General features: G+C 42.3%; 1 protein-coding gene across 4 annotated transcripts in view; it reads right to left on the bottom strand.

Annotated features, from left to right (window-relative positions):
• COL11A1 (collagen type XI alpha 1 chain) overlaps window positions 1-20,194 on the bottom strand; it is a 257,133-nt gene that overhangs the window by 149,361 nt on the left and 87,578 nt on the right. Inside the window, exons 6-12 of one of the 4 annotated variants that reach the window (XM_077928425.1) lie at window positions 13,357-13,482; window positions 12,912-13,055; window positions 12,601-12,708; window positions 9,014-9,268; window positions 5,955-6,017; window positions 2,147-2,188; window positions 1,727-1,789 (exon numbers count right to left, since the gene is read on the bottom strand). In XM_077928425.1, coding sequence (XP_077784551.1) covers window positions 1,727-1,789; window positions 2,147-2,188; window positions 5,955-6,017; window positions 9,014-9,268; window positions 12,601-12,708; window positions 12,912-13,055; window positions 13,357-13,482 — 801 coding nt within the window. The remainder of the gene's footprint in view (window positions 1-1,726; window positions 1,790-2,146; window positions 2,189-5,954; window positions 6,018-9,013; window positions 9,269-12,600; window positions 12,709-12,911; window positions 13,056-13,356; window positions 13,483-20,194) is intronic. The other 3 variants (XM_077928428.1, XM_077928426.1, XM_077928427.1) reach the window with 3 other exon arrangements.

Raw genomic sequence — 20,194 nt, 5'->3', positions numbered from 1 at the left:
CAGAACAGGAAGCTACGCCTTTTGTTTGGGCTGCCCTCCTTAGGAGACTCTTGAGAGTCCCATGGACTGCAAGAAGATCAAACCTATCCATTCTTAAGGAAATCAGCCCTGAGTACACACTGGAAGGACAGATCCTGAAGCTAAGGATCCAATACTTTGGCCACTTCATGAGAAGACTCCCTGGAAAAGACCCTGATGCTGGGAAAGATTGAGGGCACAAGGAGAAGGGGATGACAGAGGACGAGATGGTTGGACAGTGTTCTTGAAGCTACCAGCATGAGATTGACCAAACTGCGGGAGGCAGTGGAAGACAGGAGTGCCTGGCGTGCTCTTGTCTATGGGGTCACGAAGAGTCGGACACGACTAAATGACTAAACAACAACAGCCCTCCTTATCAATCTGATCATTTCAGCCAAATTCTATGAGCTGGCGCATGAGTTGGCAGCATGGGGTGTGCAATAACTACTTCAGCAATGCAACCTTGCAAACTGGTGATGTTGTGCCGATAAAGTGAGCATACTCATGATGGGGCAGAGGGAGCGTAGCCTATGCCACTGATACTGTAACGAGAGCAGCTACTGTTGTCAATATGAAATAGGAACAATAAGCAAAGCCATTCCATTCCATAGAGACAAAGAGACATGATTGGGACAGGACGAGGGGGAGACCCATCAAATCTCACTAAAAGATGCTTTAATGACTACTGGGTGCCAATGGACTGTCTATCCTGATATCTTTCATTCTCAGTCAGTGTGGTGTGGTTAAGAGCGGTAGACTCATAATCTTGTGAACCGGGTTCACTTCCCCGCTCCTCCACATGCAGCTGCTGGGTGACCTTGGGCAAGTCACACTTCTCTGAAGTCTCTCAGCCCCACTCACCTCACAGAGTGTTTGTTGTGGGGAAGGAAGGGAAAGGAGAATGTTAGCCGCTTTGAGACTCCTTCGGGTAGTGATAAAGCGGGATATCAAATCCAAACTCTTCATCTTCTTCTCTTCTTCTCAGTCAGAAGAAAAGTTATCACACTTCATCAACCACAAGCTGCCCCCACAGCAAGTCTTTCTGCAACTCTCCACTTGGGGAGATGTGAAAAGTTCCCCTTCCATCAGATGCAATGGGAAGCAATTCCATCAGATGCACTTCCTATTGACCCACTCATTACTATGTTTCCCACACTGCACAAGGATATCCAGGGCACCTGTGGAAGAAGCCCTGAGGCCCTCAAGACATAAACTGACCCCTCTCTACTGTTTCCATCATCTGCACTGAATCCATCAGGTCATCTAGAGAGGGCAGGAATGGCACAGAGGGCCTCATTTGTTAACTGAAGGTTGCAATGTGCTCTTAAGCCTCAGAGTCCTGGACGTACTGGGACAAAGGAGGCCTACTGCTATCCAGCAGCCTTTGTCCAATTCCACCTTTTCAGTTCAGTTCTGATGACTCTGAAGTCTGACCTGCGATGGGCCCAGCAAGAACTGTCAAAACCACCATCAGAGCAAGTCCCACCTCTCTCAGATTTCAGAAAATTCTACTATACACCTGATGTACCAAAGTTAACTGTTACAATGAGATTCAGGTTTCTTAAGGCATCAAACCCGATGTCCTTGCCTTAGCTGACATTACCAACGTTTGGGAAGTTTATTTCATAAGCCGGATTATATGCTTCTAACCACCCAGTTTGCGACATAATGCCTTCCTCGTGCTCATTTATAACCCACACCAACTTACCCTATCGCCTGGGTCACCAGGAGGTCCAGTGGGGCCTTGTGTTCCTGAGGGACCCATAAGACCCTGTGGATTAAAAAACAACAACATTGAGTGGCTGTGCTGAATCACTTTCTATAGTAGTGGTTCAGACTGTGGCCAATTTTGGATCAAGGACCAGCAAGTGCTTTCTATCTGAGCCAATTATTAGTTGCTCAAAAGGAAATGCACAACGATGTAAGCAGCCCACTTTCCAAAAGCCTCAATCTGTTCTCATCGAAAAACCACGTCTTACATGGTACTCGTGAGCTGCTATGCAAAATATCTGCATTCATTTTATTATGGCGGTATTGAACACAGTTAATACTACCCCCAAAAAAATATTTTGTTTTCTTTGGGAATATATTTTTTTTAAAAAGAGAAATTTAAAAATCACATATGTACCGGAGGTCCTGGAGGTCCTGGTGGTCCTTCAATAAGCATCCCCTATGGAAAGAGAAAAGAAAAGATTGTACAATTGTGATTGGATAAAGGGCAAAAAGCAAAGAGTACATCACTAATAATTAGCACAAAATCCACACAAATAAATCAATTTAACTTCCATATCTGACATGTGTTAATTATTTTGCAGTTATTAAAGGGCCATTGCTCTAGTTTGCACATCACATTAAACCATAGTTAAAAAAGAAGTAGCATTTTAGTATATGCTGCTGAAATTTAAGGATGTGTTGTTCCTCCCCTGCTCCTCTCCTGCAATAATCTGGCTTGTTGTTAAGTGCAAACCCAGGCTCATTGTCTGCTTTCACACAAAACAAACCACAAACTGTAAGGGGGAAAAAGGCTTTTGCTCATTCACATTAAATCACAGCTTCTGCTCTAACATGACATGTGAGCCAGGTCCACTTCACAGCATTTCCCATGCAACACATTAGACGTGCGCTTTTGGTACAACTATGCATTAAAAAAAGCATTTTTCACAAATCCAGCTGGGACACAATACTTTAAATGAAGCATCATTTCATAAATCCACTTTATGGTAAATTCTGCCCTTTCTCAGTAGGAAGGTTATAAAGTGCTTGCTTGGATATTCTTGGTCCCCAATGCAATTGCCTATGAAAGCACACAGGACAACTGATGAGAGCTTGTTAACAGTCAGGGGTTGCAGAGCAGCAGTGGTTTATAAACTGGGTCTTTCAGTGTGGGTGCACTGATGCTACAGTACAGTTCTGCAATTCTCCAACAGATGGAATTGGTCAAATTATGGCACTGAAAGTCCAATATCCAATTTCATGTCCCTTCACACAATCTTGCCTTGATTGTGATTCAGGATGCAACAAATATCTGCCCATATTGATTTTCAGGATGAAAAAACATGTTTTGGAGATACTAAAGTTATTTTCTAAACTTGCAACATTGAGAATGTTTTCTTTAAAAAAACAAAAATCCTAAATTTGTTTGCTGCCATTAACCAAATATCCTTTAGCGCTCTGGCACCATTCCCCCCCCCCAACCCGGATTTTTCCTGTTTGGGGTGTTCGCATCCAGACAAACAACACCACTAAGCACCCATCAGATTGGCTATGTGCCAAAATCACCAAGATCAAATAAAAGAACAGTGCTTCCTGGACTGGTCACATGGCTCCTCCTGGCCAATCAGTGCAATGGTTTCTGAAGAAGGCAAACATTTTCGTTGCCCTGAAAAATCCCTGCATGTCTTTCAATGCAGTTTGAAGTCTTCATGAAAATCAATTCCACTTTCAGTTCAGTCTCAAGTTACAAGCTCCCACAAGCAATCATATGAGAGACCAAGAATTCTTCTGAACTATGTATGATAGCATATTCAAACAAACAACTCCCTGCATGGCCAATCTGTTGTTGGAGTGTACTGCATCAAACTGGTAGGAAATGGGATGCATGACTGAAAGCTTCAGCATGGAAACCAACATTCATATAGAAAACAACTCTGTTAGGGAAGGGAAGGCCACAATCTTACTCCCTTGATCTCTTGGTTTCTATACATAAGGGTTTCCCCCCTTTATATAGGCATTCAGTCATGCACTTTACCCCCTGCAGTTTTAAGTGACACACTCCAGGACAGTTTTGCCATGGGATGAGCTGTTTTTACTGAGACCTCCATCATGGGCCTTTTTTCTGGTACGTCATCTGCCTTCAGAAGCTGTCACAACAGACAGGAATCCAACAGGTTCAGAATTTTCATACACAAAGTGTAACCATGCAGAAAGCTACCTCTGTTGCATTTCTGCCCGTATACGATTGTTTGTAATGTGTCAATAGCTATCTACTATGCATGTGTATTTAAAAATAAGTTATGCTAAGTGCAAGGTAGGTTATTATCAGACAGAAATCCTATCTACAGTTGCCTCTGGGACTTACTTATGAGTAGCATGCGTGGGATCAGTCCACAAGTCTGAGTGATTTGTAGTAGTGCCCCTCTATTTACTCAGAAATAAGGCTTGTTGAGCTTTATGGGACTCTCTGCCTGCTAAGTATGTACAGATTTGCAGCCTCAATCGCTTTGCAGATTTGGAGAAAATACTGCAGGCATGAAACTGTTGAAGGAGCTGCTTTGTGGACATCCTTTGGGCTTTGAAAATCTTTCTTGCAGAAACTGAACCACAACTAGACACTTATTGCTTCAGTAGTATTTTGTGTTGCTTCAGAAGCTGCCTTACACTCACAGTTGTGTTGGTTTAGAGTGGTTGTGTTTGCATTGCCTTCCTCACACTGCTAGGGAGAGACTTTGCATGTGTCACAGTATAGGGCTTACAATAGCTAGGAGACCCAGACGTTCTGCGGGACACTTTCATGCAAATGTCTTCCCTTATTATTGACAGCATGTTTCATCTCTGGCTTCTGACTCGACTGCTGTTTCAGCTGCAACATCATCATCTGTCACCAGTACAAATCTATCCATGCTTCTTCTGTAGGAGTTTCTGCAGAAGGCCAGTTCCTAGCTAGCCATGGAGCCACCATTTAGAATTAAGAGGGGTGGTGGATTTGAAAGTGAACTCAGTTTGGAGGGGCGACGGAACAGAGGCAAAGCCAAGCCTTCCTCAGAATTCAAGCTGAGCGTGCACCTTCCTAAAAACATGCCTTGCCAAGAAGGAGGTCCCAGTGGCTGGGAAAGGTTGCAGCAGCAATGGAGCTCTAATATTTTTAAGGCTTGCCTGTTTGGGTGGAGTGTCTATTAATGTCAAGGTAGGAGCATGGTGTCTGTAGCCTATAATGCCTCCTGTAAAACCACTGAGCTGGGGAAATACTGAAAACTACAGCATTTTCCAGCATTCTCATGTGGATCCTGGAGCTGAAAGATGAAGCAGCAATGGAGCACTCATACCCAGACAGAGGGAGTTACTTCCAAGTAAGCTTGCACAGGACGTGGGTGGTGCTGTGGTCTAAACCACTGAACCTAGGGCTTGCTGATCAGAAGGTTGGCGGTTCAAATCCCCGCAATGGGCTGAGCTCCTGTTGCTCGGTCCCTGCTCCTGCCAACCTAGCAGTTCGAAAGCACGTCAAAGTGCAAAAGTAGATAAACAGGTACCACTCCGACGGGAAGGAAACGGCGTTTCCGTGTGCTGCTCTGGTTCGCCAAAAGTGGCTTAGTCATGCTGGCCACATGACCAGGAAGCTGTACGCCGGCTCCCTCGGCCAATAAAGGGAGATGAGCACCGCAACCCCAGAGTCGGCCACGACTGGAACTAATGGTCAGGGGTCCCTTTACCCTTTACCTTTTAAGCTTGCACAGGAAGTTAAGTCCTGCTGAGCTCTGCATGGTTTATTTCCGAAAATAACACAGAAACCTGCCTTCTACTGAGCCAGACCACTGACCCATGTAGCTCCTTACATCACCTTTCTTCAATTTGAGGTCCTCCAGGAATTTTGAGATCCAGCTTCCATCAATCCCAGCCAGCACAGGCAATGGCTAGGAATGATGAGATTTGCAGTGCAAAACATCTGAGGGGCACCAGGTTGGGGAAGGGTTATCGGCAATGATTTCACTCAAAAGACCAGGGGAACTTCAGCATGCAACACATGTGCTCTATGGCCTTTCCCCAGTGCATAAGATTGCGTTCTGAGATAAAACTGTCATATGTAAAAGGCCAGGATGTTTTTTTAAAAGGACTTTGTGCCCTATTCGCACCCAACAAACTCACTACTTGATCAAGAGCTGAACATGCAGGTGGAAACTGAAACATGGAACATCACAGTTGCTCACTTCTAAAATACTCACAGGTTCGATCACAGCTGCTTCGCCCTTCTGTCCTTTTTCCCCATAGGCTCCATGGCCATTCACCTGTGGAGGGAAGATACCGAGAGGCAAATATATTAGAATGTATGTCAGGCCAAAAGTCCCCTGCTACTGTGAAGGCAGGAGCATGCAGTGCTCTTTTGATATTGCCAGAATTTGCAGCTCTTTATCTGGAGATAGGCCTGCCCGGCCAGTCATGACAGTGGCCAGTGGCCATCCATCCAGCAACTTGGACCCCATAACTTGGGCCCTGAATGGCCCATTTGAACCTGGCTCACTGGCCAGGCAGTCACATCCCCATGGCCCCAAAAGTTGGGGGAATTCCATTATCAGCTGTCAGGAAGGAGGCGGTGAGCAATGGTCTGCAACTGATGCCCACTGGGAAAACAGTGAGCATCCATTGTGTGGCATTGTGGAGATGAGCATGAGGATTTGGATCATGAGCCCAAAAATGAATATGGAGGAGGAGCCTGAAAGTGCTCAATTTTCGCCACAGCTGCATTGGTTATTTCCTGCATTATACCTTCACAAACCAAGGCTGAGATTAGTTTCCAACGTGGGTCAGAATGGATTTTAAATGTGTCAAATGATGTTTAGATTGCCCGCATATATCTCCAGATGAAAACTTGACACCAGAAAATAGTGTGAGTGAAGTTACAGTTCCCATGGGCTATGGCTTTTTTCTGGCAGTTGTGGAGGAGGAGGAGGGGGGAGGAGGAGGAGGAGGAGGAGGAGGAGGAGGAGGAGGAGAGCAGGAACCTGCAAACCTGTTTCGAGCTAGTCATGTCTATTATTTTCAATGGGTCTTCTATGAGTAGAACTAACACTGGCTTTTGTCCTGTCTTTGACTAAACTGAAATATACGCTTACAAGTTCAGGACAAGATCTTGTGGTGCAAATGAAGAGCTGTAGCCACCAATTTATTTATTTATTTAGATATCCAAGCAACTATATTCCCTTACAAATGGCAATCTGCCATTTTTTTCATTCCTGCAAGCATAATTGAGAAAGCTGCTTGTTTATCTCGAACAGATTAAACATGAGTAGAAGTTCTTTATTTTTTAAACCCCACCCCCTCCGCTTCACCCCAGGATTGTTCCATGAATTCAAAGAAAAAAATTGCTTTGGGCCTTGGCTGTCTTCCATATGACAGCCTTGACTGAGAACAGATCAGTTACAAGATGTAGATAATATTGCAAATAGGACTGTAGGTGCCAAGCTGTTTTTAGGTCAGAGGGTGGGATTTGAAGACAAAACTTATTGAGGGCTCCTTTAATGTAAGGATGCAATTCCCATCATCCGTGGCCATTGACCATGCTGGGTGGGAATGACGGGAGATGGAGTCCACCCACACAGTTTTCCCATCCTTGTTTTAGTGGGCCTCCTCAATGAGATATATGGAAACTGACTAGGATGAGGTTTGCCTCCATCTCTACTTCAATCTGAAATCTTAGTGAACATTATTGCTTCTGGAACCTCACGACTCTATGTCTATGCTCTATGTCCAGGTTAACTGGACATAGGAAGCGAAGACTGGTAACACAATTATTGTGTGGTGTGAAGGAGGAACTCTCAAGTTTAAGGGAAAGGAAGAAAAGTTCATGACAGTTGGTGCCAATCTGGATCTTGTCACTCTGTCCTGGCAACAAATTCCTAAGTCTTGAGATGAGTTGTATGAGTGTAACCATAAGGTATTAATAATAATAATAATTTTTTATTTATACCCTGCCCTTCCCAGTTCAGAAAACTGGACTCAGGGTGGCTAACAACAAATTTAAAACATTTAATTGATGCAACAAAAAACAGCATAAAATACAGTATAAAACGTGAATAACAATAAATTCAGAATTCAAAAATCAATTTGGGGGGAAAATCCATCCAATAAACATTAGATGATCACCAGGGCTAGCCGGCTAAACTAGTCCTATTTGGGCCAGTGAGGAGACCAGGGGAGAATTAGCTGTGGGATCCCAGAGTGGGTAATCTTCATAAAAAGGGGAGAAGGAGGGAAGGAAGGGGAATAAAAGATCAGGCTAAGTTCAAATTGAAAGCCAGGTGGAATAGTTCTGCCTTACAGGCCCTGTGGAAGGAAGTTAAATCCTGCAGGGCCCTGGTCTCATGGGACAGAGCATTTCACCAGGTCGGAGCCATCACTGAGAAGGCCCTGGCCCTGGTGGAGGATAATCTGACTTCCTTAGGACCCGGGACCTCTAAACTATGATTATTCATGGACCTTAAGGTCATCAGTGGGGCATAACCAGGAGAGGCGGTTCCTTAAATACTTGTTTCATTTTTATGAAGCATCTACACATGCAACACCCCCTCCCCGCTGTATAAACTGCCAATAAAGTCCCTACACCAGTGGTTCCCAACCTTTTTTTGGCCACACCCCACCTAAGCATCTCTAAAATCCTGATGCCCCCCCCCCATGACAATAATAATTCTTATTATTCAAAAAGTGAACACCTGTTCACGTGGAGGAAGCCTAAAAGGCCATTCACTGTTAATGACTCATTCCCAAATTGCCCCCCTTAAAAATCAAATTGCCCCCCTGTGGGGCGTGTGCCCCATGTTGGGAATCATGGCCCTACACCCACCACACAGAGGTGTCATGTTGCCTATAGGTTTTTTGTACCCCTCCTAATTGATCAAAACCAATTAATATGTATTTTTAAGGGGGCAGGGGATAATATTTCTATAGGTACTGCACCGCGATGGCAAAATATTTTTTGTCCCCACAATGCCCTCAAATCTTGTTTTGGTTTTTTAACTAGTTCAAACTAACCACTCCCATGGGTCTCCCTCTGTGACTCTGTGATTCCTCCACACCTAAAATGTGTCCTTAAAAAAAATAAAATAAAAGGCTATACCCGCTTCAGCCATACTCACTCTCACATGTGGGTCCCATAGGGCTGCCCATGGGTCAGTGCAAATGTTGGCCTGAAAAGGTTTAACCACCACTGTCAGAAAATGCAGACAGCTATGTTTTGCTACGAACCACTTGCCACCGTTAAAGAGCAGCTTGGATATCCCCAACTTACGCTTGTTTCTGTGATATCGGTCTCAGCTGGAACACCAGGCCCAAACTCCTCGTTAGTAGGGTTGGTTGGCTTCTCTTCATATTCTTTATATTCATAAAAATCATATTCGCCTACTTCTCCATCTACCACAACTTCAGATTCACTGCGGTCTACTCCTCTGTTTCCATAATCTGTTTCCTCAGTTTTTTTAGTCTCAGAGTTATACTCCTCTCCTGTTACGTATTCTTCAGCAAATACTTCTTCAACAGGATTTTGCTATTCACATAAGCAGCAAAGGTTTTGGGAATAGGATGAATATGTGGATTACTGTTAGTAAAGCAATATAAGCATTCAGTAGATTTGAATATAATGGCTGGTGAAATAACACAAGAGCGCTGGAATCTTTTAATTTGCTCCTGAAAGACTGGGTAGCCAGAGTTTCAGGGGTATTAAAAGATCACCCAATGCACATACCTGTGTGCAATGAAATCAATGCTTTCATAAACATTCATTATTATTATTATTTCATGTGCAAAACCGTTAAATGAAACCCTGGTTCCACTGAACTATTTAGAAATATTCAGTTCAGTATGACCATCAATCCAGACTTTCACTCACTGATTTTGCAGTATATGCCAAAGCACAGACGCTAACACTGTAATATGACATCTTTATGCTAGGTACATCAAAGTTTTCATACTTGGCTTCACACACTTTTTAACATCAGCCTCACTGTTGAAAAATACATGAGGGTTTGCATCCAGTGGTGTTACTCAGTTAACAGAAAGGCTTCCATCAGTGGAACAGAGAGAAAAGCAATTTTCAGAGACGTCTCTCCTTCCTATGAACTCCCACCACTCCCATTTCAATGTGCCCTGGAGGACTATGTGGGGGAGGGGAGACAGACATCACTGAAAATTGCTCCCTTCCCCACTTCAGGGGGAGGGAGTAAAGCCAGGAACTGATTCCCTCTCCTTCCCTTGGTCCTGTATACCTGAAGGAGCGTCTCCACCCCCATCGTTCAGCCCGGACACTGAGATCCAGTGCCGAGGGCTTTCTGGCGGTTCCCTCACTGCGAGAAGCCAAGTTACAGGGAACCAGGCAGAGGGCCTTCTTGCTAGTGGTGCCCGCCCTGTGGAACGCCCTCCCATCAGACGTCAAGGAAATAAGCAGCTATCCTATTTTTAAAAGACATCTGAAGGCAGCCCTGTTCAGGGAAGTTTTTAATATTTAATGCTGTATTGTTTTTAACACTCGATTGGGAGCTCCCCAGAGTGTCTGGGGAAACTCAGCCGGGTGGGCGGGGTATAAATAATAAATTATTATTATTAATTATTATTATTATTAAAAAGTCTTGCAGTCAGCTGACCAACACCACTGGATACAATACAACCCCTGGAGTACAAATTAAAGGGGAAAGCACAAAAAGCTGCAGATTAATCATATGTGGTTAAATAACTTTCTGGTTTTAATGTGCGAAGATTTCATTTGCTAACATATGATGAACACTACTATCTCATGGAAATTTTAAAACGAGAGAACAGAAAAAAGAAATGTTTCTAATAAATGCTATTTTGTAGCATTGCATTGTTTGTACACTTAAAAGTGTATGTGTCTCACAGACAGAAAATGGTTTACAATGTTTCTACATGTAACGTTCAATACATCTTGAAGGATAAGGACTTCCTTTCTTTTCTCTGTTATGACAACTGTGTGAAACCAAGCAGTTAGCTTTTATGCACCAGCATTATCTGAATAGCATTTTCTTCAAGATGCCCAGCCCACACAAAAAAAGACCCAACTATGGAGGCAACAGGTTTGGGTCATGGTTAGGGATAGAGAAATGTTTTGGAAGGCAAACAATCCATTTGAAGAACTTCCTATGTGAAGCCTTTGGGGAAATGAACGGGAGGTATAGAAAACTACAGATGTGTTGCTGGGTAGAAGACATAAGGCGTAATAGGAAATGGAAACTTTCCAGTCTCCATATATTTCAAAGCAGCAGTGGGACCCATTGTGCTTTCATACAACTCTCATTTATCTAAATGGAGGCTCCACAAAAAAGGAGGGTGTTGTTTATTTCACTGATGTAATTAACAGGAGATGTAATTAACAGGAGAAGCCACAAGTTAGTCACTCCATTTGCCTACTGATACATACACAAAGTGTCAATGCATGGATTTAATAATAGAAAATCTCAATATTTCTTCGGAGTACATTTTGAAACTGCTTGGATTTTGCCTCTACCAAGATAACAGGATTTTGTACATATTAAAAGCATTGCATGCTGACTGAAATCTATTTCTTTCTTTTTTTAGAAAAAAAAATACTGTGCCTTGCTAGCTAAAAGTATGTTTGTCTGTTATGAATGTGTGTATATATGTTTGTGCATGCAGAAACACATGCACACACACACACACACACACACACAAAATTGGCTTTTTGTTTTATGAAAGCATTTTAATGCACTTTCCAAAGTAATAACCTTTGCATTTTGTCATTATGTACTTGAAACATGAAATTGTTTACAAGAGCAGCAAATAACTTGCAGTATAATGCAAAACCTTTGGAAAACCATCGTTTTATAGCAAGTCGATATTTACAAAACAAAATATCCACATTCATAAATGTTAGTTGATTGCACACTCCAAATTTCAACAGAAAATGAAGGACAGTTTTGGACAATTTCCAATAAACCTTTCCATTCAGGATCAAAAGAAAAGGCATATTTGAAATCCTAAGGTACAGTACATCTTTGCAATGCAACTTGATTCTACGGAGTAGACACAGACCTCTCTAGTAAAAGATCTCTTACTAGATCTCTCTAGTAAAAGAGATCTGCATATGAAAGCATATTGGGAGCCAATGGGAACTGACCAGGTATGGATGGATCTGCATATGGATGCTCATCCACACTGTGTGGTTGATCCAGATGGCGATTCATGCATCCAATTCATCCCCATTCACTATATGGCATGAATGAGGTGCATGTTTCCATTCACAGTGCTATGTGTGTGGGAAAATGCATCCTGGCCACCATCTTAGAAGAGTGCACATTGTTGTACATGACTATATCTACATTGGGGCTTTGGAAATTATGGAGGATAGAGTTAAAAGCATTATCAGTAGGGTAGGGAACCAAAGACCAAGTTCAAGGCCACCTGCTTATGACCTTTCTCTACCTCCACTCACCATCCAGTCACTGCATTCTTTTCCATTAAATAATTGGCCTTGTTTGAGCAATGCCAACAGACACTAAACTAACTCTTCCTTTCATCCTCACACCAGGGAAATCACAAATATGGGCAAGATTTTGTGTCAGGTTTGTGCTGTGTGAATACTGCACAACATCAAAACATGTATACAATTAAACTCTGAGAGCTACGTTTTTGCAGTCTCTAGGAGTCATTTCTCAAGCAGAACTGAAAGACGAAATGTCAGATATTGGAGTAGAACTGTGCATTTCAGGAACGTGGCACAAGCCACTTTGGTCTTTAGAGGATCTCTCATAAGACTAAATGAGGGCAACCGATTACGACTTGGTAAAAAGTTATTGACTAAGATCTTTTGAAGTATCCTTGCCTGTATACTTTTCCATTCCTCATTACCTCATTTGGTCCCGTCGTTCGGCTCGGAGTCTCAGTCTGGTAGCCCTCAGAGGTCCCATAGTCAGTTTCAGCCACATTATATTCATTATATTCATCGACAATGTTGGCCTGACAGGAAAGAGAACACAGGACATTAGCCACAAAAGAGTTAGGCAAATGGACAGGAGGAATCTCAGTTCAATTGGGTTGTGGTATTAGCCAAAGGTGAATTCATCTACTGGGGGTTAGAGGCAAGCTACTCATTTCTCAACATCACAGATCTTCCAGGCTTGGTCGAGGAAAGATCTTGATTATTTTTTGGCTACCTTTACCCCTAGTTTGCTTTTTGCTGAGGCTTGATAGCTTTTCTTCTTCTTGGATGAAAATGATTCATATTTTTTGAGTGTGAACTTTGGGGAGTTGCTCTTTGAGTTAGCAGCCACTGTCCTCTTCTTCTTTGGGGCTTTTTTCTTTTTCTGAAAAAGGGTGTTGAAAGATGGAATGGGAAAACATAAATGAATGAAAGGGGAACAGCAGTGAGGTAGGAAAGGAAGCAGAGTAAGTCAAAAGGCTTAAAACAAACAAATAAATAGATAGATAGGCAATTGCTGGTGGTCTTCTGATCTTCCACTGTTGAATCAAAATGAGATTTAGGGACAAACAGGAAGGCAAGAGGTGAAAAGGAACAAAAGGCTTAGCTAACACAAGACACCACATGACAAGACCACAAGGGAGATGACAGGGACGTCACACAACACACACAGCACATGCCGTTACCTCAGTCTGTGTGACAATCTCGTCGTACAGTGGGGGTCCCTCTGTTACAGAGTCAAGGTCTTTATAATCTTTATAATCTGGATCTCCATAGTCATAGTCATATTCAATTAAATCTTCAGTTCCATACTAAATTGTGAAAGGAAACATACCAGGCGTGGCTGTGTTAGTGGCCGCAAACTATATTAGCAGTCATGGAAAGCTCTTTTACTCACTTGGATGAAAAAGTTAAGAGAAGCAAAGCACCAAACTTCTATTAGCAAGATCTCCTTATTTTCTTATTTTCTTTCAGATTTATATAAAATAAACATGAAGGTAATGAAAAAGCAAGGAATAGTTGCATAACAATGTTATCTTTTACCAGTGCTATTTTTTCTAGAAAAAGAGGTGCTGGAACTCACCATGAACACCTCAGAATGGCAATGGCACACACCTGAGAGGTGCCGGTTCTGAGTTCCGGCAAGTTCCAGATGAAAACAAAAGTCCTGCTTTTACAGCAATGCAACCAAAGGATGGTGGTTTATGACCTGGTTTAGAATTGGCCAATATTTAGTTACATAGAACACCTGTGATAAAGCATTGAAAAGTTTTTCTTATCTTTCTTTACTGGTGTTAGTTAGCTGGCAGGTCCTATTGACTACCTGTAAGAAACATATTGTCAAAAATGTCCTTCAGTTCCCACCACTAAGAAGGGTCAATAAAAATGATGCTGGGTATGCAACAGACAAATCACTGCTCATTGGGGAGGGCCAACATTTAAATCGGAATAGCAGCCTCTAAGCAGGCAGTGCTAGCATGCCAACGAAGTTATCTGACATGCTAGCAGTGCAGACGAAAGGAAGAGTGGACCAAGGGAGATGTTTCAATTCATGATGCATGTCCAGAATTGGTTCTAATAAAGGAGATGGCAGAAAATCACTTCAGACTGCAGGTAGAGGATTGCAGTGTGAATCCTCACACACATAATAACTCTATTCAGTGTCATGCTATTGAATCACAAGAAGAGGGAGCACAGATTGGGTTTGCTTAGGGTTGCCGTATTTCAAAAACCAAAAATCTGGAAACAAACTTTTTTGGCCCAAAGTTGTCGAGCTTTTGCCCAGGGTTGTTGATGCCCGGACATTGTTTCCGATGGCTGACTCCTGGGAATGTCCGGAAAATTCCGGATGTATGGTAGCCCTAGGTTTGCTGGCCTGGCACCACCCCCTCCACTGCACCTTCCCATGTTTTGGAAGGGGAACATCTGAAGATGGGAGTCTCCTGTACCCATGAAGGCTCCTTGCCTCATTAAGAACTCTGTGATCAGGTTTCAGAATAAAGCAAGGAGCCTCCACCATGGATTCTCAACTTCAGAAATTGTCCCTCCACCATGTGATGGGGACTCAATGGAAGGGGTGGGGTGGGGGTCAGTGAGCACAGATAGAGAGCCTTAGTCAACCCTGGTTAAGAAATTGGAGGGACAATGTTTAAAATGTACTATGTCAATATCTCTTGCTTTTTCATAAAATGCAATGACTATGTAAGAAAGCTTGCATTTCTAAAAAGAAAATATAGATTATTTTTCAATAATTCAGCAATTTTACTCTAATGCGCATATTGTTAATTCCCAGGCAAAAAATAAAACAGAACACTTTCCCCAGACTTAATTATCAAGCTGCGTTTTAAATAAATGCTGCATAAATAAACATTTATGTGAGGAAAACACTGGGAAGGCTCACAGATGTGTGTGTGTGCAACTGATTTAATTTTATTCAAATACAGAATGCTTTTTAAAACCATGTTGACGTCCAACAGTGAATACCCTGTCACTATTATCAAAATGGAATGCCACACTCTGAAACAGCACCACCCAATTATCCACAAAATATGCCCACATAATTAGAAATGAACATAAGCCCTGGTCACTTTTTCATTGATATAGACCTGACGTGTGGATTGTGGATTGAGCTCACTTGCTTCACCCTTTAATCTCCACAAGTTCATCTGATTTGGGATCATCGTTTAGGGATAGCACATTAAGTTCATGAAATGTTGACAAGTCTTGGCCTCACAGTTGCACTCTGTCAATTGAGAATGTGCTTTAGGCAGAAATCAGCTTGGATGGAGATATGTGCATGCATAGAAATCTCTTGATATTTTGCATGGCTGGGATACTGTACTGTTGGGAATCTTAGGTGAGATACCCACACAATATTCTGGAGGCAGACTAGAGTGAAGACTTCTCCATTCCAGTCTGCCACTCTTGCCCTGCCCACTTCAACTGCCATGATTGGCTGGTTTTAAATAAAAGTTTTGATGGGCAATCCCACAAGCCCCCACAGCTGGTTGAAAAGGATTCCAATGACCAGCCACAAGGAGAAATGGTCTATACTGTGCCCCGAAGGGGAAAGCTGGGCTGGGCTGCAGCCAAAGTCCACCTGCAACTCAGGTGAGAGACCATTTAGCACAGAGGCACATTCCTGTGTACAGCAGCTTATTGTTTCCCTCAGGGCCCTTCAAACTCGACAAGCCTATGATTCTATGAAATCATTTGCCTGTGGAATTTCTGCCTGCTGCTTTACTGTTAAAGGCTCAGAAGCCTTGCTGAGAAATTTTGGCATGCCCTGTCTTGCTAGTATATAATAAATGTTGAGCAGTTGTAGCTATAAGATGATTATAGTTATGATGAGGGTGGTAGTTGTGGCATTTGCTCTGGGCCCTAAATACTATCACAAGCCTGCCTATAGAGTCTGAAGTCTAGCCCAAAAAGACTTGTCCCCTTTTTATGGTCCCAAGGAACAGGCAGCTAAAGCTACATGGGCCCACAGATATTATAAAACTGGCCCAAACCTGCCAACCATCAACCAAGTCAAGATGTAATGAAATCAGAATCTATCAACCCTAAATAAAATCATAAGAGGAAAATGCATCTCTCCCCGCCATGCTCTTCAATGGTACTTAACAAATTATAATGCATAGGTCCGAGAGTTTCAGTGTCAAATTAAAATATGCAAAGGAGACGTCTTTACACACGGCACATTTCCCTGAAGGTGATTTTCGAAAAGCACAACTCCATAAGAAATAGTTCCTCTTGTGTCGCAGCCTCTCTGAAAGCTCTATTGATAGAGAACAAATAGGTTGTGTCTGCAGAGGAATGTAACACCTCAATGTCTGTCTCCTCTGACTAGTCAGCCAAAGAGGTTCAATTGCACGCATTCATGTGCTTCTCTGGGCAAACAAACAAAAATGAATGAAAATTTGTCACTGACGAAAACTACATTGAGTACACTACAATCGTTTTATGATGGAGAAAAGCATTTAAGTGTGACAAACAGATATAGTACTTTTTATGGTTGGGGTCAGATATTCTAAATTATGCAATCAAATTGTAAAGGCTTTCTACTGAAAGGCTTAGATTGCAATCTGTCCAGATTTTGACTAGTCTTGCTGGTGCCCTTCTTAAAAATGTCCCAGCTTAAAACAAAATAGAGGGCAGAGGTTTGGCCTTAGCTCCAAGCATCCCAAAGCATCACGCCTGGTGGCTGGGGATGGCAGTAGCTGGACATTTGAACAAGGTTTGTGTTTCAGAGTAATTCCTCTGAATTTCACAGCTGCTGTAATGCAGCAGCTAAGAATGTGGATGTTGTGCATGGAAACACCTGGTTAAAATCACCTCCCTCAGCTATCTCTCAGGGTGGGAGACTGGGAGAAGTAAATGTGATAATGGGTCTCTCTATTTCTACATAATTGTGTTTTGTAAGGATCGTGAGTATTTTTAAAATATATTTTCTTTTTCTTTATTCTTTTTCTCTTTTGATACATTGCTTTTTATTTATCTTTTTATAAATGTGCCTAAATTCTAAATTATTTGTACAGTGGTACCTTGCAAGACGAATGCCTCGCAAGACGAAAAACTCGCAAGACGAAAGGGTTTTTGTTTTTTTGAGTTGCTTCGCAAGACGAATTTCCCTATGGGCTTGCTTTGCAAGACGAAAACGTCTTGCAAGTTTGTTTCCTTTTTCTTAAAACCGTTAATACCCAGGGTGCATTGCTTGAAGAGGTGCAGTTGCACGCGGTGTGGTTGCCTTTTTTGAGGTTTTTGAAGACTTTGGTGATATTTGAAGCTTTCCCAAAACTTCTTTTGAAACCGTGCTTCGCAAGACGAAAAATTCGCAAGACGAAAAAACTCGCAGAACGAATTAATTTCGTCTTGCGAGGCACCACTGTATAGAAATACAAAGATAGCTTGTAGGACACATGGCCTGCGTTTGGAACAACTAGACCAGACCTCCTTATTTGCAGGAGTTAATATGGTGGAATGGAAGAACAAAGGGTTATAACCCTTCTTCCAAAAGTGAGGGGGAATGGCCTACTGTAGCTAAGCCTGGCAGGACAGCCCACTCTATGGTCTTAACCCCTTCCATGCATTAATTAGACTTAAGCATGTTGGTTATATGAGGCTGGATATCCCACAATTACGTTAGAAGTTGCCTTGTATCAGGTTGAGCTGTTTGTCCAAGGCCAGTATTGTTCTCTATCTTGACTAGTTGCATTTCTTCAAGGTTTCAGACAGAGATCTAATTCCATCTCTTGATTTTTTTCATGTATTTTTTTTACGGGAGATGCCAGGTATTGAACTCGCAATCTTCTGCATGCTTGCAAAGCAGGGACTGTACCATTGAGCTAAGTGACAGGCATTATTATTTATTTCTAGCACTCAGCCGATCAGTTACTCAGCATTTAAAATAGGACTGCATACCGTTTAATAATATCTCTATTTAGTTAAAAAATAATGATAGGATCAGTCTGACAGCAAAATTAGTGACTGCTCTGGACTGTGCCAATCCTGTGGCTAATTCAATTGGTAAGGGAAGGTTAGAAAAAGTTCCTCAGAGACCACAAAACAAACAGAAACATTGACTGAATCAAAAAAACTGTGCCAAGTATGCTAGAATTTTTTTTAAAAAAGGCACACAGACAGTGAGTAAATTGATATTTATGCTAAGCATTGCCAAAGGCACAGTTTGAAAAGCCCGTCATTCATGAATGAGAAACTGCGAAGGCACATATAAAAAGCAAGTATATTTAGCGGGTTGAATTGCATCATACACGATCAACTGGAAAATATTTTAGTTCTTCTAGGATGTTGCCTTTGACATTTCAACAAAATGTAAGGTCACTAAAACAAGGCTGCATTTATGGTTCCGCATTCTATTCACGGAGCAGAAATATAAAGTCCTCGTGATAAAATGTGGCTGTAATTTTCCTTCCGTTTCACATTATTCTAAATTTGTGTAGCGGCCCTTGGTAAACACTTTTAGGAAAGAATTCAGTGGGCTGCTGAAATCTAATATCTCAGGATACTGGGGCAAAGCCATCACGGTTTAATGGATGTTCAATGTGGTCCAATGTCTAGCGCGTTGGATTTGGGTCAAAAGAAAGTGTTTGTGAACTCACTGGGCATTATTAGGAATGCCATGATTCATCAAGATTCACATTCTCATCTGTACGAAAGTAATAACTGCCGTTCACATAAGCTATTTTCAAGATCACTAATATTGGTGACAAATCTAACTTAACAACAAAACGTATGCTCAACCCTTAACAGGAGTGTTTCTGCTCAGGATTCTTGCCAACGAGGCAGCAGCAGGTGATGGAGTGAGTCACCTGTGCTTTCCAAGCCTCTGTATATCTGGTTGGGAGAGCAGCAGCAGCAGAAGCAAGGTCAGTGCGGTGCAAACACACCAGTGGGAGAACCGGATTGGCTCTGCCAGTGCATTTGCACTGCACCAACAACATCCCCACCACTTCCCAGCCTACAGCAGAAATGAAAGCAACCAGAGAACAACTTTTCTTTTTCAATTGACTCTCAACCACCTGCGACTACAGAGCATGTTCAGTACTTACTTAGGATTTGCTCCCTTGGGTTTTTTTGTTTAACAAAATGTACTTCTGCAAAACTCAGGATTTCTCACAGCATACCTCTCTGTTGTTTCACAGGGGCCCCATTTTGTCCCCAATCCTTTCAGCATTCGCCGCTTGAGTTCACTATCTGAGAGAATAATGTTCTGATTCACCTGTGCTAGGTAAGATAGACATCCTGCACTTTGTCGATTCCGTAACATTGCTTCCTTTGCGGACGATAGTCCCATTGAAAAATATTTGGACACAAGGAAGCCAATAATAGTTCCCACTCAGTTCTCACAGAAGTAGCAAAAAGTATGGCCAGCATGGCAATAATCAAATGACCTTCGGAATTACATGATCCATGTGTAGGCTGCAAATTTGGGGTGTGGTATTTCTCCCATTTGAACAGGGAGTGGTAGCAAAGTTAGTTTATTTTAAAGAAACAACAACTTTTAACTTCAACTTTATGCCATCACCACCAGAGGTGGTAGCAGTGCCAACAACAGGTCCCCATTCCCAGTAGCCCAGTCACCATCTTTTTAATTCTAAAGTAACTCTAAAGTCCTCTCCTCACCCCCAAAAATCCAAATTATGTTCCTGCCCAGAGAGAATCTATTAACACAGATAATATTTTTGCATGATCTTAGCCAAAAGGCTGAGAAGCCATCACTTGAGCTATATTTTCAGACGACCATCATCCCAACCCTAGAAGACAGGTCTCTTTCACCTTTAATAGCTGTGTATAAGAAGAAGAAAGAAAGCTTATATGACAGAGTTACAGCAACACCTGTAGAAATTCTCTCTTCTACACAACTATTAAAAGTGCACATTAGTGAGAAAGGGAAGGTCTACAGTGAAGCATCAGCAGTGAAGATCTCTTGAGTAAAAATGTAAAGGGTGTCAAGGATGAGTCAAGAGAGTTGGGAGGGGGGAGGAATCCAAGCCATTCATCTGC

The sequence above is a fragment of the Podarcis muralis genome, chromosome 5 (genome assembly GCF_964188315.1).
Source record: "Podarcis muralis chromosome 5, rPodMur119.hap1.1, whole genome shotgun sequence".
Taxonomy (NCBI): Eukaryota; Metazoa; Chordata; class Lepidosauria; order Squamata; family Lacertidae; genus Podarcis; species Podarcis muralis.
This window is presented reverse-complemented; position numbering and strand designations above follow the sequence as displayed.